Source organism: Trichosurus vulpecula, chromosome 1 (assembly GCF_011100635.1).
Source record: "Trichosurus vulpecula isolate mTriVul1 chromosome 1, mTriVul1.pri, whole genome shotgun sequence".
In the NCBI taxonomy this organism is placed as follows: domain Eukaryota; kingdom Metazoa; phylum Chordata; class Mammalia; order Diprotodontia; family Phalangeridae; genus Trichosurus; species Trichosurus vulpecula.
The window spans coordinates 13564158-13587542 of NC_050573.1; the positions used below are offsets into that span (position 1 = coordinate 13564158).

The 23385-nt window shown below is 59.6% G+C and overlaps 1 protein-coding gene across 3 annotated transcripts in view; it reads right to left on the reverse strand.

Moving 5' to 3' along the window:
• Nucleotides 1-23385, reverse strand: part of SMTN (smoothelin) — a 42390-nt gene that overhangs the window by 14656 nt on the left and 4349 nt on the right. For 2 of the 3 annotated variants that reach the window (XM_036736556.1, XM_036736567.1), the window contains exons 3-12: nucleotides 10078-10226; nucleotides 9042-9135; nucleotides 8872-8950; nucleotides 8698-8777; nucleotides 6109-6199; nucleotides 5722-6020; nucleotides 5455-5530; nucleotides 3772-3870; nucleotides 2925-3539; nucleotides 2178-2521 (exon numbers count right to left, since the gene is read on the reverse strand). In XM_036736556.1, coding sequence (XP_036592451.1) covers nucleotides 2178-2521; nucleotides 2925-3539; nucleotides 3772-3870; nucleotides 5455-5530; nucleotides 5722-6020; nucleotides 6109-6199; nucleotides 8698-8777; nucleotides 8872-8950; nucleotides 9042-9135; nucleotides 10078-10226 — 1926 coding nt within the window. The remainder of the gene's footprint in view (nucleotides 1-2177; nucleotides 2522-2924; nucleotides 3540-3771; nucleotides 3871-5454; nucleotides 5531-5721; nucleotides 6021-6108; nucleotides 6200-8697; nucleotides 8778-8871; nucleotides 8951-9041; nucleotides 9136-10077; nucleotides 10227-23385) is intronic. The other variant, XM_036736561.1, reaches the window with a different exon arrangement.

Sequence of the window (23385 nt, forward strand, 5' to 3'; positions counted from 1 at the left end):
AGAGGGCTTCGGGGTCCTCGGCAGCCAAGAGGAGGGCACTGGGGTCAGGCAGCCCCAGCCGGAGGCTCAGGGCCTCCAGTTGCAGGCTCAGGCACTCGAGCTGCTCTCGCAGGCAGGCTGTCTCCTTCTGCAGCTCCCGGGCTGCTCGGGCCACAGGCTCCACGGCTGCCAGTGCGGCCTCGGCGGCCTGGGCAGCTGCCTGCTGCCCACCCTCCACCTCCTGCCGCAGCTGCTGGAGGGCCTGGGTCAGCCGCTCCTCCAGCTCCAAGGCCCCCTCGGGGCCGGGCCCGGCCACCCCCGGCATCCTGCCTGCCAGGCCGAAGCCACGGTCAGCTCTGCGGGCAGGCGGGCGGAGGGCGAGGGCAAGGGCAGCGGGCAGCTCTGCTCCGCCCCTGTCCCAGACTGGCTCCTAATCCAGCAGGGGCTTTTGTTTCCAAAGAGAAACCTATTCTTGTCCTTGTGGGGGAGGAGGGGGGCGGAGGCGTGGGCCCCAGCAGATGCCAGCCTCCTGGCCCCTGGCTCATAAGCCTCCATCCCCTTCCCCCAACTCTTGGCAGGACCCCAAGGGTTTCCCCTGCAGGAGCACACAGAGGTCATCGGGGAGGGAGAGGGACAGGTGGCCTTTAGGCCACCGCCCAGAGCAGAGGATTGGGAGCCGGGAGAGCCCTTAGGAGGCCTTGGCCAGTTGGGGGAGGAAGCTGGGCCCCAGAGTTCAGTGACTTGTCTAAGGTCACACAGCCACTAAGGACCCTGGGGTCTTTCCCCTCCCTTAGGAGCCACTCTGAGGAGTCACAGGGATCCCCTGCCTCCAGGCCTCTCCCCAACGGAGACCCCGGGGGCAGCAGACCCCAGGCTCAAGCTTCTCAGGGCTCCCAGGGCAGGGGGCACCCCAAAGGGCCAGCTCTTAGACATCCCCTCTGTGGCCTCAAGCTTCCTGGATCGCCAGAGGGCATTACCTGACCTAGCAGCTGGAGAGATCCTGCCAGATGGCCGTTTCCTGCCTGTGCTGGGGTCCGGCAGGTCTCCCAGCAGGAACTCCAGGGAGCCGATCCCGGGCTCGTGAATAATGAAGGGGCCCGAGAGGATACAGTTCCCGAGGCACCTGCTGCTCGAGGCGCCATGTGCCAAGCCCCCCCCCGCCCCCCAGCCCGGCACCCTCTTCTCCTCCCTCAGCCTCACCGGCTCCAGGGTCCTCTTCCCTGACTGCTGCTCTTGCCCAGCCCACCCCTGGGACTCCGGCTCATCTCCTAATCCTAATCCCATCCGGGGCCCAGGGTGGGTATTAGCTGAGATGAATCTGCTTCCTTTCCCATCGGGGTCTCTCAGAGGGGACCCAACAAGAGACCCAGGACAGGGACCAGCGCTCCTTAGAGAGAAGGACCCCTCATGGTGCAGTGTACTAAACAGACTTAGAAAGCGCTCTTCTAATGAGAACCTGGTGAGGGTAGGAGAGCAGGTGTTCTGGACCCATTTTATGGAGAAGGAAACTGAGGCTGAAAGGGGAAATGCCATGGACATGCCCACACAGCTAGTGAAGCTCCCAGATAGGTTTGGGATGCAGGAACCTCCTGATTTCTCGGGAAGGGGAAAGGGCCCAAGATAATGAAGAGGAGGGGGAAAAAGTGAAGGGACAGTGCATTGGATTGCAGGGACCACATGGTCCAGCCTGTGCCTGGACAAGAACCCCTGGGTCTGCAACACCACTCTGCTGAAAGACCTCCAATGACGGGGAGCTCACTACCTATCGAGCCAAGTCCAGATCACTGGGGTTTTTTGCATTTGGGTCTCCTCATCTTGCCCAGGCTGGAAGGGCAGCCGCCTATTTCCTAGGTCTGACCTGGGCTGCCTGAGGCAGCCTGGTGGCTCCCACTCTCAGGGGGTCACCATATTGATGCCAGAGTGAGGGCTGTTTTAGAGCATTGCCACCCAGCACGCTCTGTGCCATGGCCCTTGGGCATGGCTCTCACTTTGAGGTTTGTCTTTGTGACTTCTGCCTTGTGGTCCTGGCTCTGCCCTCTGGGGCCATGCGGGCAGGAGCAGCTTGACCCCCCCTTCCAGGTAACAGCCCGGGACATACAGGAAGACAGCCCTCCTGCCCCTCCCTACCCCCCCACGGGGGGGGGGTGTCCCCAGCCCCAGATTCTCCTGAGGGACACAGAACAGACCAAGACCCTCACCTTGTTGACGTGACCCACACTGGACACATGGCTGGTACTGCCCACACGAGTGATGGTCCCAGGGGTGCTGATGTGCCTGATGGTCCCAGGGGTGCTGACATGCGTTATGGTCCCAGGGGTGCTGATGGTCTTGGGGGTGATGACGGTCCCCGGGGTGCTGATATGCCTGATGGTTCCTGGGGTGCTGATGGTCCCGGGGGTGCTGACATGCGTTATGGTCCCAGGGGTGCTGATGGTCCTGGGGGTGCTGACAGTCACCGGGGTGCTGATGTGCCTGATGGTGCCTGCCCCGGAGCTGCCGCCGCCAAAGTGGACAGGGGTGCCTCTGAGCCCAAGCGTCAACTCTGTGTAGGTGGGAGATCCAATCAGAACTGAAAAGGGTGTCCTCCTGATCCCCACCCTCTGGGTGAATGCCTCCGATGGGGGAGACAAAAAAATGTGCCCTGGGGAAAAGACATCCCCAATCCCCACCTACCCTGGGCCCCCAATTTTCCTGGCTCTGCATCCAGGTTCAGAGAAGCCACATCCCCGGGAGGCTGTGCCTACCCAGTGCCAGTTGGCTGGGAAGAGGCTGCCTGCTGCCTGGGCAGAGATGCCAGGGGAAAGACCCACCGAGGAGAAGAGCAAGAAAAAAATAGCTCCCCCACCCCAGTCGTCACCTGGGAGTGAGGGTGGGGTCAGCTTTTCCGCCCTGGCCTCTCCCCAGACAACCCAAGCCTCTTTGCCCCCAGGCCCCTCTTCACCCACCTGCCCTCTGGTTGCCCATGGGCCCCAGCACCCGGCTGCTGATGGGCTGGCCTCGGCCATCCTTGATCTCAATGGTGAAGGTGGTCTTCATACTGGCCTCCCCAGTGGTTCGGGGTTGCGGGGTCCGGCTGCCCTGCTCAGTTGGCCTGGCAGTGATGGGCAGGGTGCTGGGCTCCTCTGAGCCCAGTGGGGGCCCCCTCTCTCCGTTTTCAAGGGGCCTCCCCTGTGACGTGGCCAGGCTCCGCCCCCCTGGGCCCTCCTCTTTAGGGCAATCCCGATCCCTGGCCTCGACTCTGACAATCTGGGGCTCTCCTTGCCAGGACGAGGTGCGGATGCTGCTGCCGGTGATCTTGGAGGTGATGAGGGAGGAGGATAAGGAGGAGGAGGAAGAGCCTGGCTCTCCCTTCACACTGCCTGTGAGTCCAGGGTGTTGCTGACTTGCCCGGAGGGGTCCTGGGGCTGCCCGGTCCCCAGAGCTGAGGGGCCGCTGCTGCTGAGGGGCCCGAGCCCCCGGAGGGGCAGGTGACTCGGATGAGGTGAATTTGCGGACCCGGTCCCGGACAGAGCTGGTTCTCTGGAAAGGGGAGGGGGTGGCCGGGCTGGCCTTGGGGGAGTCTGGGATGGAGAGTCAGAAAGAGGAAGGGCAAAGTTAGGGGGCCAGACTGGACCACTGGGGCTTTTGCCCCCCAGGACATTTGATGAGGAAGTCACATGGATGCAATGCCTCCCTGGGGCATCCTGGGGGTAGGAGAGTGGGGGAGGTCCCTGAGGGCCAGCTGCCATGACCCACCCCTGCCCCCACCCCACCCCAATCCTAGACTCTAGAGGGGGAGACAGCAGCAGCTACCTGGAGCCTGAGACCTGCGGGGGCTGAGCAGCGACAGGGAGCGTTGGCAGGAGCGTGGGCTGGGGAGGCCAGTCAGGCCGGGCTGCTGGAGAGAGGGCACTGCCATCGCCCATGCCGCAGGAGGAGCCAGAGTGGGGGGTGCCACATGCATATGTCAAAAAGAGAGGGGAAAGCCATTGGGGGGGGTGGCAGAGAGCCAGTGAGTGGTCAGTGGGGGCCCCTCACTGAGGGCAAGGTAGGGGGTGGTATGGGCCCCTCACGGAGGGCCACCTTGAGCACCCAGGCACCCCGCGATCTTCTCACACCTTCTCCCTTCCCCTTACACATTCACTCACGCACACTCCAACACTCACAATTCCTTCCTTCCCCTTTCGCACATACACATGCATGCCCCCATCCTCTCACACCTCCCTTCCCTCCTTACACACTTATAATTCCCTCCTTCCCCCTTCCACACTCACACCCCCATCCTCACACCTCTTTCCTTCCTCTTACACACACACACACACACACACACACATACACACACGTACATGCACTCACTGACACACCCAAACATTTCCTTCTCCCTTCTCCCAAATACTTTCTTCCCACCCTCCCCTCCCCCTCCACTCCCCCCCCCCACCCCAGTCTGGAAGCCTCCTGAGACTCTGGCCCTTCTCTAGCTTGCTCCCTCAGACGTGGGTGCTCAGGAGGGAGGCGGTGTCATGGAGAGTAGCCTGGCTCTGGACCCAGAAGACCTGAGTTCCAATCCTTCCTCCCTCTATCACTTAGTCACCCTGTGCTTCAGTCCCTCCTCTAGGTGAGATGGTTTCTGAGTCCCCTGAGCCCTGGGAAGGACGTGGGGGGAGGCAGGTCCATCCTGCCCCTGGGGCTGGATTCTTCCCCACCATGATGTTCACTAGGGCCTTGAACCCCTAGCACCCCCGACTGAGGACTCTGCACCAAGGGGGGTGCTCCTTGAGGGGTGTTCTGAACCCCCAAACTGCCCTGAGATGCTTTGGTGACCGAAGGCTCGAGGTTACAAGGTCACCAGTTCAGATCTGGAAGGGCCTGGAGAGATGACCTGGTCTGACCTCTTGATTTCACAGAGGAAGAAACAGAGTACCTCACCAGAGTCCAGATGCTTCCCCAGAAGGCTGCCCCTGCCCCCTCCTGGCCTGGAGATGTCTGCCCAGTGCCCAGGAGGGCACTGGGGGTGGGGAGCCTGGGGCCCAGCCCTTATTGGGGAGAAGAATGTGGGAGGCCGTGGCTTCCCTTTCAAGGCCTGGAGGTAGAGTCGCTTGGATGGGCTGTTGGATAAACAGCCCCTCCATCTCACGGCCCTGACAGCAGGGAAGCTGCCTGCTGGCCTGGGGCCCAGGTCAAGGGCCCCGTGCTGCAGCCTCCCTCCTGGGCACCGCCCCACAGACCCTGGAGAACCTCCGAGGCCATCTACACCATCCTCCTCTGCCTCAAGACCTCCAGTGACGGGGAGCTCCCTCCCTCCCAAGGCAGTGCACCTAACTTTGGAACTGCCCTCCATGGCTACTTGGTCCACCCTAACCCATCTGCCACATGATCAGCTGGCCCCAGGCTGTCTCAGGGGCACCCAGGCAAGGCCCTGAAGCCTGGGCACCTGGGACTTTCCTAAGGCCCTTCCCTGGAGCCAGTGGGGGGACCAACTAAGGCCCAATTCCTTACCAGCTTTCTTCGTGTCAGGGGTTTCAGGGGTCCCAGGTGCTCCCTCTGTCGCCTGTTCTCTTTGGCCTGGGCCCAGCTGAGGAGAAATATAGCCTCGGATGGTCCCGTTTGTGAGGCCCCTGGCCTTTCCCACTAGGGCACCCCAGGGCCAGGCTGCTCACCCACAACCAGGCAGGGTGGTCTGTAAATACTGGTCAGGGATGGGGTGGGGAGGCAATCACCCTGCAACAGACGTGACCACCCCCTCTCCCACTCCAAGCCACCTACCTTGCTACTCTGGACGCTGGTACCTAGAAGATGGACTAGCACGTGTTCCCTAGGCTGGGCTGGGCAGGGTCCTGGGCTCTGGGGGGCCGACGGAGGCTGGGGTTCCTCGGGGCTGGGAGCCCTGGGGGGACTTTCAGGCTCTGGTTCCTCCTCCGGGGAGGCTCTGGGGGGCCCCTCCCTGGCCTCCTCGCCACTTGCCTCCAATGGCTCCAAGGATGACGGCGTGGAGGGTGGAGTGGGCAGGCTGGGAGGCGTTGGGCCCAGAGCATCCAGCAGCAGGAGGGGCCCGGAGGCCATGTCTGGGAAAGACAAAAAGTGGGGATAGCCCACATGGCCCTCCCGCTGGGGGCTCATGAGGGCCCAGCACCCCCCAAACCCAGGCCCTACCGTCTAGCTTGGAGCTGGGGGCTGCTTCTGCCCACTGGCTGGTCTGGGCCTGTGTCTGCACTTGCTCGGCCTGCTGTTCTCTCTCTCTTGCCTGGGAGAGACAGAAACAGAGACGGAAACAGAAGGAGAGAGAGAGATGGAGACAAGGTCAGAGAGAGAGACAGAGAGAGACAGAGAGAGTCAGAGAGACAAACCCAAAGAGAGAGATCCCTGGTCCTTCTGCCTCCCTCAGCCTTGGTGACCCAACCCTGTTAACCAGGGTGGACAAGGCTTAATCATGCAAAGTAGCTGGGGCGGAGCCCAGGTAGCCTAGCTGGGGAGGGCTGGACCCTGCCCTTCACCTGCCAGTGACAGTAATAAATGGTGGTACTCACAGACTCACACATGCACACGTGTGTACACACACACACACACACACACACACACACGTACACATGTACACACGCATATATACATGCATGCACACACGCATACATGTGCACACATGCCTGCACGCGCGCACGCACACACACACAGAAAGGTCCAGAGACACAGGGAATGGGAATGGGGAGAGATGGAAGGATCCTTAGTGATAGATCACCCATTCAACCTCATCTTACACACAGGGAAACCAAGGCAGAGTCAGGTAAAGGCTTTCAAGCAGGGAGTTGGGGTGGAGCCGGAGGAGAAACCAGCCCATCCCTGACCACAAAAGATCTGTGCTAATGGGGGAGCGTAGGGTGGGCCAGGGCTGGGGGCAGGACGGGGAAGTCTCACTGACTCTGAACCCAGGTCCCCACACAGACAGGAGCAGAAGACAAGGGTGCCCTGGCCTTAGTGGGACAGCAGCTTCTAGGGGCGGCCCCGCTTTTCTCCCAGGGATTCTGTCCCGCTGGCCCATACCAGCTCCCTCCACACCTTCTCCTTGACCCCTGACCATGGGTCCCAGACCCTTGGGACACAAAGCGTCACAGCTGGAAGGGCCTTTGGGCCGTGCCATACAAAGACTAATTGAAGGATGCAGGGTAGGGGGCTTTCCAGGGGTCCTGCCTGGCCCCAGAGGGAGGAACAGAGGGAGGCATTTAACTTCATTCCATCTAAACAAGTCTAACGTAGCCTTGCTAGTAGGAGGAAGCGGTCCAGGCTCCTGGGCTGGCCCACTGAGGCCCACCTAGGCTAAAGCCCTCACTGGATTGTTGAGGGGGCCTGGCCTTCTCATTCGACAGAGAAAGAGCCCTGGCAGGGAACAAGGCTCCAGCTCAGCCCTGAAAGAGCTCTAGGTCTGCCCAGGCTAGGCACCTCACTTTACATTTGAGGAAACTGAGTTCCAGGGACATGAAGGAAGTGCTGCCTCCCAGCTGTGCTGAAGTAGGACAGCTGCCCCGGGGCCTTCAAGAAGAGGCCGGACAGTCCAGTGGTCAGGGGGGCTGGGCAGCTTTGACTCAAGGCCTCCAGCTCTGATACGCCGTTACTATAAAATGTCCAAGCTAGGGGGACCTCAGGCAGCCGTCTCTTCTGACCCTCTCAAATGACAAATGAAGAAACTCCGTTCATGGCAGGCAGTGGCCGCCTCCCACCTGATACGCCATAACCTTTCCCCCACTCTCCTGGAGAGCAAACAGAAAGCAGGCATGCATGGGGCTGACCACACCTGCCCAACTCCACCCTGGCAACCCCAGGCCCATGGTTCTGGGACACCTTCCCTCCCCACTGTCCTGGAGCCTGGTCTGGCCCCAGGAGGCTCGACTCTGAAACCTCATCTCCCCAGGGACCCTGATGGGGACCCCACTTGGACCCCAACAGGTCAGCGTGCGGGCTGGGCCTGACAAGCCTCTTTCTGACCTGTGGATGCAGATTTGGACTGGGTAAGGGATGGGGAGAAGAGGTTTGGGTGCTCAGAGACACAAAGAAGAGATGATGAGGGAGCAGGTGGGGCATGGGGAGTGGCTCAGCCAGCCCTACTGAGCATGAATCCTCTCTGACACACCCGCCAAACCTTTATCTAGAGTCAACAGCTATCCAGAGTCAGCTGGACTCCCTCCAGTGATGGAGAACTCACCACTTAAAGGGCCTGGCCCACCTTTGAAATAAGATCTGATTGTGAAAGAAGCCCTCCGTCCCCCCAGAAACCTCCCTCCTTCCTGGAAGGCCTGTTCCTGCCGACTCTGGTACATGGAAGGGGTGAGTGTGTGTGTGAGAATGTCAGAGCCAAGAGGGGCTTGAGGCCAGAGAATGTCGGGCCCCAGAGGAGTCTCAGAACAGAGCGCCTTTGAGCTGGGAGGGGCGACCCCCTCACCAGGACCATGACATGTCCAAGGTCATGCTGCTTGGAAGGGGCTGAGTCAGGACTCAATCCAGGTCCCAGGTGGCCAATACTGCCCCAGTCTGAGCCCAAAGGGAAGCAGTGTAGGGGTGGGGGAGGGGGTGGGCATTTCTGGGGAGCTCATTATGAGGATGAGGATAAAGGTCAGGTCAGGCTGGTGATAAAGAGGACTGAGAGCGAGACCAGCTTCCTCCTCCCTTGCGCCCCTGGCCTGGGCACAGTCACATGACACAAACAGTTGCCATGGGATCAGGGCCCGCTCCCTTCCCCCGAGGGTCCCTACTCACCTCCTGGCGTGCTTGCCTCCTGGCCGCCCGCCCCTCGCTGTCCTCGTGGGTACTGGACAGCCTCCCTGCCAAGGTGGCCGCTGGAAGGAGAGAAGGGGGTGGTCAGGGGCCGGAGCGGTGGGAGGGCTGGAAGCAAGGGGGCGGGAAGGGGCCGGGGCTGAGGAGAGGCCGTACCCTCGATCTCCTGGGCACGCACTCGGCGGATGGCAGCTCGGATCAGCTTCCTCTCCTCGTACTCACCGGCTGCCCGCAGCTGCAACGAGGGAGCCCAGATGGATGAAAGGGGTCTCTGCCCGGCCCCTCCTGCCACCCCTCGCCTCCCACCCCAGGTCCCGGGCCCTGACCAGGGTGGTCAGCTCCTCCACGTCGCTGATGGCTTCGAGCTTCCCAGAGAGCAGGGCCAGGGCCACCCGCTGCTCCTCTTCCTGCTGCTGGGAGCTGTGGGGTCAGCAGACAACAAGCATTTATTAGGCACTTACTGTGTGCTGGGATATGAAGGAAGCCCAAACCATAGACCCTGCCTTCAAGGAGCTCACTGTCCAATGGGAGGAGGGGAGCCCAGCTCAATATCTATGTCCTGGGTGGGGCTGGGGGGGGAGGAAGGGAAAGAGAAAGGAAGAAAGGAAGGAAGGAAAGAAGGAAGGAGAGAGAGAGGGAGAAAAGGAGGAAAGAAGGAAGAGGAAGGAAGGAAGGATGGAAGGAAGAAAAGGAGGAAGGAAGGAAGGGAGGGAGGAAAGGAAGGAGGGAGGGAAGGAGAGGGAGGAGGAGAGGAAGGGAGGGAGGGAGGAAGGAAAGAAAGATGGAAGGAGGGAAGGAGGGAAAGAAGGAAGGAAGGAAGGAAGGAAGGAAGGAAAGGAAGGACAGAAGGAAGGAGAGAGAGGGAGGGAAGAAGGAAAGGAGGGAGGAAGGAAGAAGGGAAAGAAGGAAGGGGGAAGAAAGGCTAGAAGGAAGGAAGGCGAGAGAGGGAAAGAGGGAGGGAGAAGGGAAGGAAAGAAGGAGAGAAGGAGACAGGAGAGGAGGAAAAGGAGAGACGAAGGAAGAGGAAGGAAAAAGGAAGAACAGAAGGAAGGAGGGGGGGGAGGGAGGAAGGTGACCTTGGGGAGTCCTTCCACCACTGGGCAGCTCATGGAGGGCAGCGTCATATGGCAGAGTTATCCGCCTCCAAGGGAGAAAGTCCTGGGTTTAAGTCCTGCCTCAGACATTGAGTGATACGGGGGAGTCAGGTGACCTCGCTGGCCTCAGTTTCTCCGTCTGTATGGGAGGGCTGGGCTTGGGGTGCTCTAAGGTCCTTTCCCTTTCCAGTGACTGTCTGAGCAACTCCACTCCACAGATGGGGAAGTTGAGGCCCGAATGCCAGGGGGCCGAGGGTCAGGTACTCACTGCAGCCAGTTTTCCTTGTTCTCCAGTCGCTCTGCCCGGAAGCGCTTGGATGCCAAAGCCCCCTCGTCCCTCTCGAGCTCCTGCCGCTGCAGCTCACGGATGGCTGAGCGGATCCGGCGCCGTTCAGCCAGGTCCAGTGTGACTTCAAGCTGGGGACAGACAAAGGGAATCCCGGGGTGGGCTGGGGTGGCATTTGCCAGGAAGGGAGGTGCTCCATGGGTGCCACCCACGCTAGGAGCTCCAGGCTCCCTTGACCCTGGCACACAATGCGCAGCCTGTGCAGCCCCACGCATTTACATGCTGGGGGCTGGCCCTGGGGCCACGTGCCTGGGTCCCAGAATGTCAAAGGGAGCTGGGCCCACGGTGCCTTATGGCCGTCACACTACAGGTCGCAGCTGAAAGACTGCTTAGAGGCCATCCAGACAAATGATTCCCATTTTAAAGACGAAGAAACAGGCCCAGGAAAGTCCAGGGATGTAACCACAGCCACTGAGCGAGCAGTGAGAGCTGGGCTTTGGGTTCAGCGCTTTGCCACTGCGCACACCCTCCTGCTTCTCTGACCTTAGTGTCCCCAGTGCCTGGTCCCTGAGACAAGGGAAGAAGGGGTGAGGAACTCGGGGGTCCCAGGGCCAGGTCTCTCAAAGAGCCAGGCACCAGCTGCTTGCACAGGCTGGTTAAGGGTCCTGGGCTAAGGAAGGCCTAGGAAGGGCCCCAGGCTACCTGAACAGAGTCTGGAGCCAGGCTGGGAAGTATCTGTACTTGGTTCTGGCAGCCAGGAGCCACAGAAGCTTCTAGAGGAGGGGAGCAGGCCTTTGGAGGCCAGATTAGAAGGAAGAGGCCAATGAGGAGACTGCAGTAACAGCCCAGGCCAGAGCGGATGAGGAGGGGTCTGATACAGAGGGAAGTCTAGGGCAGGGCCCCTCAGGCCCCTCTGCCCCCTCAGGGTGTGTGCCCTGCCTCAGGCCTGGCCATTGCCTGGGGGGTACACACAAGGTCTGGTCTTCTGACACAGGGCCCATAGAGGGTCAAGGGTCAGAAGAGGGACTCCAGCCCAGCTGCTTCTCATTAGAGTGGGAGAGGGGGAAGGGAGGAGGAGAAGGAGGAGGATGGCAGCTGCCATTTATATGGATTTTAAGGTTTGTGCCCTGGGAGGAGGTGAGATGAGGGAACTGAGGCAAACAAGGGTTTTAAGTGACTTGCCCTGGGTCAGTGTCTGAGGTCAGGGTGGTCTTCCTGATCCCATCCACTGTGCTTCCCACCCCAGTGACAGCCCCCTGCCTCCCTGGAAATCTGGACTAGTTGGTTTCTGGTCCTGGCCCTGCTCCTCACAGTCTGGGTGATCTTGGGCAAGTCATAGCCTCTGGGCCTCACTCTATAACAATGAAATGGCACCAGCACTCATGGCCCTGGTGGGGAGGGGAGGGAGCCAGGCCCCAGAGTTTGTGTGCCTGTCTTCCTTATCATCCTGGCGCTCCTCCTTTCCCCTCTAGAATCTGGAATGGAGCTCTATTCCCACCTACTCCCCCACCCCATTTCTAGGCTGGGAGGGGAGTGGAGAAAGGAGGTAGGCCTCTCTATTCCCCTTCTTACAGGCCCCAGCAGCTGGGGGAGGGCAGAAGTCTTGGGGGGGGAGAGGACTCTTGTTAACACTGCCCCACCCAGCCAGCCTGGCAGGGCCCAAAGCAGGCCCCTCCCTGTAGCCAGCTCACCTGGCACTGCAGGCCTAGAGCAGAGATGGGCACTGGGGCAGGGGAAGGCAGGGGGCAATTGAATTCAACTAGCTTTTCCTGGGGTACCTGCCATGGGCTATGCTGGGCTGGATAGAGGGGCAAAGACTTCCACCAAGGAGCCAGAGGGCTGGGGGTGACCTCTCAGGACAGAGAATATCAGAGCTGGGAGGGCCTTAGAACTGGAGATGGCAGAACTGGGAGGGCCTTAGAATTGGTGATGGAAGAGCTGGAAGGGGCTATAGAACAGAGGATGGCAGAGCTGGAAGGAGACTTAGAACAGGAGATGGTAGAGCTGGGAGAGCCTTGGAACAGGGGATGGCAGAGTTAGGAGGGGCCCTAGAACAGGGGATGGCAGAGTTGGGAGAGCTCTTGGAAAAAGGGGTGGCAGAGCTGGGAGGGCCCTTGCAAGAAGGAATGGTAGAGCTGGGAGGGCTCTTAGAACAGGGGATGTCAGGGCTGAGAGGGCCTGGGAAGAGGAGATGTCAGGGCTGGGACTCTGGCCTCCTAGCAGCCCCACCAGGCTTTTTTCCACTACACCAAGACCTGGAAAGTTTGGGATCTCTCAAGATAAGGGGAAACTAAGCCCCCAAAGTCCCTAATTCTGGGAAATGAATGGGAAAAAGCAGTGGTGAGAGTCTCCTGGAGAGCCTCCCTCAGCCCCACCCTGATCTCGGCTGGGCCCTAGCTGGTGTGCACTCTCTGAGGAAGGGAAAATGTGATACCTTCTGGGGAGAGATTGGAGACGCTCCAGAGACACCCTCGGAGGAGACTGGCCAGGAGGGGAAGGCGGTCGGGGTGGGGGCAGAGAGGAAGAGGGGAGGGAGAAGAAAAAAGGAGCAGGGTCAGAGGGAAAGGAGAGGGTGAGGGGCAGCTGGGAGGGAGGAAGGCAGGAGGCTTTGGGGGCAGCTGAGAGCGGAAGGCTGGCCAGGGGCTGAGTACTATCTCCATCCGGCAGAGGAAGTAGCAGCAGCTCCCCAAGGATGTGGCCAGGGCAGCCCTGGTGGAGGAGGCAGCCCCGGGAAAGCAGGCAGCTGCAGGGGACAGCCCCAGAGGTGCAGGGAGCAGCCCCAGGATGGGGCCAGAGCAGTTGGAGGGAGGGGGGGCAGCTGGGCAGCCCCAGGGAAGCAGCTGCCACCTCCTCACCCGCAGGCCCAGGCTAGGTGTGGGGTGGGCTCTCACAGCCCTTCTCTGGGCTCCTCAGAGAGTGGCCATGGGAAGTCACTCAGGCCTGGGGGCAGCAGCACTGGCAGGTTGGCCCAACCCCCAGCTGGCGGGGAGGAGCAGGAGAAGCTGCAAACACCCAGTGGGGGTGGGGAGGGGCTCCGAAGAGGAAGGACAAGAGCCCTGGCTGGGAGGCCTCAGTTTCCTCTCCTGTAGCTTCATGGGGTGGGACTTCCCCTCAGAGGCTCAGTGTCCTTATCTGTGACACCTGCAACTTCACAGGGCGGTCAGGATGGGAAAAGACTCAGCAAACTTTAAAGGTGCTAGGATTGCTAACACAATTGTTGTTGTTCTTGGATGGTCAGCCTTTCCCAGCTTTGCTGCTGGGCTCTAAGCCTCCTCCCAGCCCTGACATCCCCTGTTCTGAGGCCCCTCCCAGCCCTGACATCCCCTGTTCTGAGGCCCCTCCCAGCCCTGACATCCCCTGTTCTAAGGCCCCTCCCAGCCCTGACATCCCCTGTTCTGAGGCCTCTCCCAGCCCTGACATCCCCTGTTCTGAGGCCCCTCCCAGCTCTGCCATTCCCTGTTCTAAGAACCCTCCCAGCTCTGCCACCCCTTTTTTCAAGGCCCCTCCCAGCTCTGACATCCCCTGTTCTGAGCCCCTTCTCAGCCCTGCCATTCCCTGTTCTAAGCCTCCTCCCAGCCCTGACATTCCCTGTTGTAAGCTCCTTAGAACTTAGTCCTAAGGGTTTAGAACAGCCAATGCCAGAGCTGGGAGGGGGCTTAGAACAAAGAACGTCAGAGAAGTTGGGGGTTCTCAGAACAGGGAATGCCAGACCTGGGAGGGCCCTTAGAACAGGGACTAGATAATGGTGAGAGATGTAAGCGGGGTAGGGAAGGATTTATACCAGGGAAGAGCTGGTTTCTCCTGCTCTGCCAGTCACTCAAGGTGTGACTCTGGGCCGAGGGTCCTGACCCTTTCTGGCCTCCATGCCAGTCAGTGGTCCTGCCTGCCCCTGCTCCAAGATGCCTCCCAGCTCCCGCCCAGGGGAAGCCCAGGCTGGTGCCGAGGCCCAGGCCTGGAGAGAGGAGCCTGAGCCATTCACAGGCTTGGAGACAGTGTGAGTCACCCCCTGCTGAGAAAGCTGGCATTCCTAGTCTGCCCACCTGGGGCTCCAGAGTAATCTTACCTAGGAAACTCCCCAGAGGCCCCTTCCCCACTGAGCCCAAGCGGCCTCACCAGCTCTGGCCTGGCCAAGGAGGAGGAAGAGTGGGGGTACTCTGAGCCAAGGGCACCAGCTGGGCATCTTGGTCTGGAGTAGGTTGGGCCTGGGAGGTTGTGACCTGCCTTTGGAGGTGGGGGGGCGGGGTATGATGAAGGAGGCCAGCTCAATCTCCAAGGTCAGGGGCCTCCTTCAGCTGCCCCGAAGGTCCCCACCCTTCCCATCTCACTGAGGATGGGCAAAGGGGCAGATCTGGGGGGAGGGAGGAGTCAGGAAACCTGGGATTGGCAGCCTGCTCGGCCCTGCTGCCTGCTTTCTGGGTGATCTTCAGCAGACCCCTTCCCTCTGGGGTTCTCTGGTCTGTAAGATGAGAGAGAGAGCTGGAAACTAAGGTCCCCCAGACCAAACCCTCCATAGGAGACACCAGCCTGGGAGTTGCTGTACACCAGCTGGCCTGGCCTCCAGGGGTCCACCCAGGCCACCAGCTCTTCACATTTCTTGTATCAGGAAATGAAAGACGGAGGATTATAAAGGAAATCACTTATATTGAAAAGAGGAACAAAATTCAAAGAGACAAATTACATTCACAGACCCTGGGTTAAGAACCCCTGGCTTAGACCACCTGTAGGGAATTCTCTCTCCTACCCCCACCTCTGACAGTCTCTGTTCTAGGTTTTCAAAACTGTCTCAGTTCTGACATTGTATTCTAAGGCCCTCCCAGCTCTGACAGAGACCATTCTATGTTCTAAGCCTCTTCTAGCTCTGATAGAGGCCAGAGTTCCCTCTGAGCTCTGACAGAGGCTGTTCCATGTTCTAAGGCTCCTCTGAGCTCTGACAGAGGCCATTCTATGTTCTAAGGCCTCTTCTAGCTCTGACAGAGGCTGTTCCATGTTCTAAGGCTCCTCCCAGTTCTGACATCCCAGGGTCCTGGGCCCCTCTCCCAGGCCTAGCACAAGCAATCAGGAAGGGAAGAAGTTAGGGGGCCGGACCCCCCTAATAAGTGGGTCAGTCTAATGCCCCGCTCCTCCTCAGAGTCCATGCTCTGATTGAGCTCAGGCATCCCTGGTTAGACATTAACAGTCCTGGTCAGAGCAGGAGGCAGGTCATTAGGCCTGTGGCCCGGAGGGGTCATGCTGAGTTATAAGTTGGACTGGGTGGCCCTCTGAGGCCCTTCTGGCTGAGTTTTCTGATTCTGAGACTTCCAGCTAATCCAACCTCCAAAGCATCATTTATGTGCCCACTCTATCCTAGGCACAGCGTCAGGTACTGGAGATAGATACACCACCACCCAAACCAAAAACCCGTCCTGGCCCTCAGGGAGTTCACATGCTATTGGAGGCAGGGAGGGGGTATTTTAGCTCAGTCATCAAAACCTGGTAGGGAAAGCCGACTCCCCAGGAAAATGGCCAGGGTGGGGGTTGTGGGGGTCCTGCCACTGGTTGGTGCAGTAGCCAGGTAGGCCACTCTCCTCCTCCCAGCAGGGAGATGGTTAATGAGTCAACAGGGAAAGTACAAAGGGTTATTGTCTGTGCAGGAGTAGGATGGGAGGGGAGGGGCGGCCTCCCAGGCCGGTTCCAATCTTCCAGCTGGCTAGAACAAGCCACGCTGGAAACCGGGCAGAAAAGCCTTGTGAGCAGGGGAAGTGGGGTAGGGGAGAAGAGAGAGGGCTCCCTCACCTTCTCGTGGATCCTCCCAATGGCCCCGGGGCCTGGTGGCCAAGTGCTGCCGAAAGGCGTCAGGCCCATTTTACAGACGAGAAAACAGGCCTGGGGAGGGGAGACCAGAATCTAACCCAGTTCTCCCAGGGCCGTAGCAGAGTTGGAAGAGCAGGCCTCTGATTTTACAGAGGAGGAAACTGGCCCAGAGTAGTGAAGTGACTTGCCCAAGGTCACAGAGCCAATCTATGGCTGAGCTAGGACTGGAACCCAGGGCTCCTGACTCTGAACCTGGGGACTGCTGTTCCCATCGCACTCTTTCCCCCTGACAGAAGGTAAACCACTCAAGGACAATCTGGGTACCCAGGGGCACTGTCTTCTTGACCTCTGTATCCTCTGAGCCATGGTATACAGTCAGGGCTTAATCAATGCTCACTGAATGGAAATTGAGCTCCCTTGTTTTATAAACCACGGATAATCACAGTCTGGTAGGAGCTTCCCCCAGGACAGATGGGCACTGAGTACCGTGCCCAGGGCTGAGCTCCAGGCCAAGGGGCTTACCCTGCGGGGTGTGGGGGGGAAAGGGTGAGGGGGGCCCTGTAGCCTGTGGGACCCTTCCTTCATGGCTCATGTTCACTCAAAGGGACCACACTGGAATCTGAGGGGACAGGAGGGAGGGAGTCCTAGGGTCATCAGCCCCCGACCTCTCTGAAGGATAGAATCACTCTGGTGCCATAAGTTGGGGGCCTTCAAAACGTATGGCAGAGCCAGGGAAACCAAGGAACATGTTCCTCTCAGCTCTGCTGTTCCATTGTTCTCCAACCTAAGACATCCCCTGTTCTAAGGTCCCTCCTAGTCCTGCCATCCCCTGTTCTCAGACCCCTCCCAGCTCTGACATTCCCTATTTTAAGGCCCTTCCCAGCCCTGACATCCCCTGTTCTCAGGTAAGCTGAAGGGTCTCTAAGTTCCAACCCTCCCAGCCCTCACATTCTGTTCTCAGGCTCCTCCCAGCTCTGATATCCCCAGTTCTCAGGCCCCTCCCAGCCCTGACGTCCCCTGTTCTAAGGCCCCTCTGAGTTCTGATATCCCCAGTTCTCAGGCCCCTCCCAGCCCTGACATCCCCTGTTCTAAGGCCCCTCCGAGTTCTGATATCCCCAGTTCTCAGGCCCCTCCCAGCCCTGACATCCCCTGTTCTAAGGCCCCTCTGAGTTCTGACATCCCCAGTTCTCAGGCCCCTCCCCTCCCTGACTTCCCCTTTTCTCAGACCCCTCCCCTCTGACCTCCCCTGTTCTCAGGCCCCTCTCTTCACTGACATCCCCAGTTGTCAGACCCTTCCCAGCCCTGACAATCACAGTTCTCAGGCCCTAGGAATTTCTGAGAGCTGAGGCCCTGTCAGTCTGTCATCATTCCTCACCTCTGGCTTTGTTGCTCCTACACATCTCACCCCTCCCCTCTCCCCAAGCAGGGAGTGCCTGTGGGCAGCAGCTAGCTTGTTTAAATTAGCCAATGGTGCCCACTGGCAGTTGGGCCCCACCCCTGAGCCAGGGAGCCTGGGCAGCCTGGGCGTGGTTTGCTGCTCACTGGCTGGGCCAGGATGGCTGAGGTTGGGAAAAGGGAGGCCAGAATCCCAGGCTTTGGGGCTAGAGTGGATGATTGAGGCTGGAGGTGGGGGAGGCTCAGAAGACCAGGATTTAGGGAAGGGGGCAGCCATGGCAGAGGCTGATGGTGGGGGCTGGGAGGGCAAGGGTCTGGGTGGAAGGAAATGGTTTGGACAGCCTGGGGGTGCTAGGGTGGCTCCAGGTTGGAGGGTGGGGGCTGGGATGGCCCAGGCCGGGGCTGGGAGGGCAAGGCTCCAGGTGGAAGGGAATGGTTTGGACAGCCCGGGGGTGCTAGGGTGGCTCCAGGTTAGGGGGTGGGGGATAAGCCTGTGGGGACTGGGGCTCCAAAGCATGGGGGAGGCGAGTGGGATGGCTGAAGCTGGCGGGGGACAGTGGATGTTGCAGATGGTCAAGGCTGGACCCAGGGGTGTGGCGGGGGGGCTGGGGCTGGTCCTCAGGGTCTCTGTTCTGGCTGCTCACTCTTTCCACTCCCTGTCCCCCTGCCAGACACAAGCCTAGCCCCAGTCCCAGCTGGGATCCCCAGCCCCTCCCAGGCCCAGCTGTTGCCACGTGCAGCCCCCAGCCCAGCCCTCAGGAATGTGTGGGAAGGAAACAGGAAGGAGGCCGAGAGAGTCCAAACCTCCCAGGATGGAGGGAGCAAGGGGCAGGCAGGGGAGGTGGGGGTGGGGGAGCCCTGGGGGAAGCCTGGGAAAGCTAGGGAGGCAGAGGAGGCTGAGGGGCCACAGGGCCAGGAGGTGGGGACAGGAGCCCCCGTGATCGAGCGGTGGCCCGGGAGCAGAGTTTTCCCTTATATGGACTTGTCTTCTCCCAGAGCCCCTGGTCGGGACTGGCAGCCAAGAAACAGCCGGGGGAGAGCTTGGATCTCCCGTGCCAAGGCAGGAAAGCCTGGGGCCTGAGACACCCTCCTCTCCCCCAGCAACTGCCCCCCATGCCCTGGGGGTGTAGGGGGAGAGAAAGGGGATGGGGAATGGGGAGGGAAATAAGGAAGAAGGAGAAGAGAAGAAGAATGGAGGGGAAGAGGGGAGGAAGGGAGGGGGACAGGGAGGAAGGAGAAGAGGGAAAGCAGAGAGGAAGGGGTAAGGGGGGGGTCCTCTCTGCTCTTCCCTCTCTCACTCGGTCCTTCCATCTGTCCATCTATCTGTCCACACGTCCATCCATCTGTCCACATGTCCATCTGTCCACCCATCCATCTGTCCACACATCCATCCATCTGTCCACCTGTCCATCCATCCATCCATCTATCTGTCCATTCATCTATCTATCCACCATCCATCCATCCATTCATCTGTCCATCCGTCCATCTATCCATCCATCTATCTGTTTATTCATCCATCCATACGTCCATCTGTCTATTCATCCATCCATTCGTCCATCCATCCATCTATCCACCATCCATCCATCCATCCATCCATCTGTCCATCCATCTATCCATCCATCCTTCTATTCATCCATCCATCCGTCCATCTGTCTATTCATCCATCCATTTGTCCATCCATCTGTCCACACGTCCATCCATCTGTCTGTCCATCTGTCCACCCATCCATCTGTCCATCCGTCCGTCCGTCCATCTATCCATCCATCCATCCATCCATCTATCCATCCATCCATCCATCCATCCATCCATCCATCCATCCATCCATCCATCCATCTGTCCATCTGTCTATTCATCCATTCATTCGTCCATCCATCTGTCCATCTATCTGTCCACCCATCTACCCCTCCATCCATCCACCTGTCCATCCGTCTGTCCTTCCGTCTGTTCATTTGTCCGTCCATCCATCCTTCCATCATTCCCCCCTCCCTCCAGCTGATGATTCATACCAGACGTGCCGGGCTCTAGCTGACAAGGTTGGCTGGCCACAGAGAAGGGAACAAGACAGAGCCCCTGCCGGGAGTCCTCGGATTCTAGATCTCCAGCTGGAGGGGACCCCCTTCCTAGAGGGGCAAACTGAGGCCCAGAGAAGCACATGGGCTTATCCAAGGTCACACTGGGTGTGAGCTGCTGAGGGAACTTGAACCCAGGTCCTTGGGGTCCAAATGCGGCCCTCTTTCCATGGCCTGGGTCCTAGGCTGCTCCTGCCTCTCTGGGGCTGTTTCCCCATCTGTGAAAGAGGGGACCTGCCAATATGGCCTTGGACATCCCTTTACATACCCACCCCAGGCTCAGTCTGCAGACACCCTCCTAGCCTGGGGGATGTTGGGAGCTCTGGGCAGCAGGGACGGGGATTCCTTCTTTCCACCAACTCTTCCACCTCCAATCCTTTGCTCCCCTCCTTGCTTGCTGACCACTGACTACCTCTGATGTCCTCTCTTAGAAGGGGCCCCCTGACCACCCCCAGGTGAGTCCCATCCTTCCTCATGAGACCTCACATAGCCCTCTGCCACATTCTAGAGTGCTTACCAGGGCATGGCGGAATTATAGTCATCCACGATTGGCAGCCCCAGGAGGGCAGGACCTTGCCTAGGTCTAGCCTTAACCCAGGCCCCAGCTAGGAGCTTAATGGCCCCCAGAGCCCTGAAGACCTACTGCCCTGTCCTACTCAGGAATTCTGATGAGCCAGAGGCATGCAATCAGCATGCAACAGTTAAGCCCCTACTGTATGCCAGGCCCTGGAGATACAAAGAGCCAGTCCCTGCCTCGAAGGAGCTTATATTCTAATGGTGGAGACAGACAACAGAAACCAGGGTGTTTGTGCCACCCCAAAATGGGAGGAAGAAGTGGGAAAGGCCAGATGTCTGAGCAGGGTTCAGAGCAGGCCTGGAAGCTGAGCCTCTCCCATTCTGGAGGGAAAGGAAGTGGGGGGGTGGAGGGGAATAAGGAGGAAATGGAGGAAAAGAAGAATGGGGTGGTGGGGGGGGGAAGAGAGGGGAGAGGGAGGAGGGAAAGGAGAGAGGGCCCAAGGCCCCCAGGGGACCCAGCAGCGCCAAGTCTGGAGGCCCCTCCAACACACTGCAGGGCACAGAAATACAAAGCAGCACTCTATGAGGGCCTGGGGTGGGCCGCAGCGGGGCTGGTGCCAGCATTCAAGGCTCGGAACGCTCAGGCTCCAAGTGACCAGGCTGGTCTCTCCTCCCTACAGGAAGTATACATACTGGGGGGCCCATCCCCATCCCACCCCCACCTTAGCCAGAGGCCTGCCCTCTGTCAGCCACCCCATCTCCTCTCCCCTTCTTCCTTCCTCTTGTCCCCTCCTGGCATCCCTCCCTTCCTTCCTGCCGGCCCCTTCTCGCCTCCCAGGATGCTCCCAGGACACTGTGCTCCAAGGCCCTTTGTGGTAGCTCTGAGCACAGTCCCCTCCGACCCCGCTTCCCAGACCCACTGCAATGCTTGAGAACATTAAGGGGTAGGAAGCCCAGGAGCTCCGGCCCTCCAGGCCCCCCCACCAGCCTGGCTTCCTAGGACCCCCAACCTCCCAGCTCCCTGGGCACTGACTCAAACCAACTACCCGGGACCTCCCCTCTTTATCTGGCTCAGCCTCCCTGGGACCGGACAACAGGCTGTATCATGGGAGTCAAGGGTCCAATTTATCTTGGTAGAGACAGTACTAAGCATGGTGGGTGCTTAATAAGTGCATCCTGAATGAATAGAAAGATGAATGAATGGATGAGAGCAGTCAAGGCTGAGAGGACCCTTAGAAGAGGGGATGTGACAGCTGGGAGGGGCCTCAGAACAGGGGATGTCAGGGCTGGGAGGGGCCTTAGAACAGGGGATGGGAGAACCAGGAGGGGCCTCAGAACAGGGGATGCTGGGACTGGGAGGCACCTTAGAAATCACTCTCCCACACACCCCCACCTATGTTTTACAGATGCAAGCACAGAGCCATGTTTTTTCCCCTGGGTCCCAGGGGGTGGATGGGGTCCTCCTCTCTCCCCCACATTGCTCTGAGGTCTCTTCCTGGCCCCCTGGCAGGTGAAGCAGCGATGGCGTCCTCAATGGACACACTGGCCTCCAGCCCCATGAGATGGAGGGGGAGGCAAGGGGCGAAGCTGCTCCAACCTTGGCCCCTCAGCCTCAGCCTGGCCTGGACACCGGCTGCTCATTTCTGCACCTCAGGCAGCAGTAAATCTTTAACTCCTGCTGACCCTTCCTGGGGCGGGTGGGTGGCAGCCCAGCTGCCTTGGGGGGAAGGGGATCGAAGGCCAAGGCACCTGCTCTGGGCAGGGGTAGAGGAAGGAGCGTCCTCCGAGCCCCCAACTTTGCAGACCCGGAGTCAGATTTCATCGGTTTCTCTCTGCCTGCCTGTCCCTGGGTAGAAGGCCCTCTGCTTGGAGGGCCTGTCCTTGTCAGTAGAGTGAGCGGGCAGGACATGGAGGCCACTGGAAATGCAGCCTACTGTGATCACCACAGGGATGAGCAGTCACCGGCCTGGGGGCGTGCCTTTGGCCGGGCAAGGTCACAGCTCCAGAGAGAAGCCCACAGCCTACCTCTCTATGGACTTTCACCCAATGCTTGTCCTCCCTCTTCAGTTAGCTGAGGAAGGGCCCTGACTGCAGGGACCCCATCTTCCCTTCATTCTGGGGCCCTCACGGCCCCTAACAAAGGCTTCCTCAGCCTGAGTTCTCCCTGAGTCTCATCGGATGATTCCCTGAACCCCCAGAGGGTCAGCAAAGGGCCCAGGGGAAGCCTGGAGCTCACACTGAGTGGCTGGGGGGTCTGAGGACCTTGGTGGGCCTCTCACAGCGAGGATGGGCCCTTTGTACAGAGAGATGCCCGGTGGGGGATGGGCCCTCTGCACACAGATCCACACAGTGGGGGTGTCAGGGGTTCTACTACCTGACCCCCCGCCCCAGACCAGGAGAATCCCACCAGCGGCTTCCACCTGGGTTGGCATCTCCTCACACACAACCCGGAGAGGAGGAATCATCATTTCAGATGGGGATATCAAAGCAGAAAATCACTCAAAGTCACCCGGCTAGAAACTCCTAGACCTGGAACTAGAACCCAAGTCTTCACCACAGATTACAGGGCATCTGAATGGTACAGCACAAAGGGGTCTTAGAACAAAGCTAGAACAGTGTCCTCATTTTACAGACGAGGAAACCAAGGCCCAGAATATCCCAGGATCATAGATCTAGAACTAGGTGGGGCCCTAGAACATGGACCACAGAACGCAGAGCTTCTGGTTTAGAACCTTAGAGCCTTAGAACAGGGGATGTCAGGGCTGGGAGGGCCTTAGAACAGGGGATGTCAGGGCTGGGAGGGGCCTCAGAACCGGGGATGTCAGGGCTGGGAGGGGCCTCAGAACCGGGGATGTCAGGGCTGGGAGGGGCCTTAGAACAGGGGATGTCAGGGCTGGGAGGGCCTTAGAACAGGGGATGTCAGGGCTGGGAGGGCCTTAGAACTGGGGATGTCAGGGCTGGGAGGGCCTTAGAACAGGGGATGTCAGGGCTGGGAGGGCCTTAGAACTGGGGCTGTCAGGGCTGGAGGGGCCTTAGAACAGGGGATGTCAGGGCTGGGAGGGCCTTAGAACAGGGGATGTCAGGGCTGGGAGGGCCTTAGAACAGGGGATGTCAGGGCTGGAGGGGCCTTAGAACAGGGGATGTCAGGGCTGGGAGGGCCTTACAACAGGGGATGTCAGGACTGGGAGGCCCTTAGAACAGGGGATGTCAGGGCTTGGAGGGGCCTTAGAACTCGGGATGTCAGGGCTGGAGGGGCCTTAGAACAGGGGATGTCAGGGCTGGGAGGGCCTTAGAACAGGGGATGTCAGGGCTGGGAGAGAATCGGAAAGTGTGTGGTCCATGCCTCCCGTTTTACAGATGAGGAAGAATGAGGCCCAGAGAGACCCAAGGTCTTTCCCAAGGCCACACACAGAGCAAGCAGATGAACTAGGGCACGGCCCCAGCTTTCTGACTCCAAGCCTGATGCTCCCAGGCCTCGGGCCAGTTGTGGCATAGGACTGGGCCACCGGACCTTCTCTAC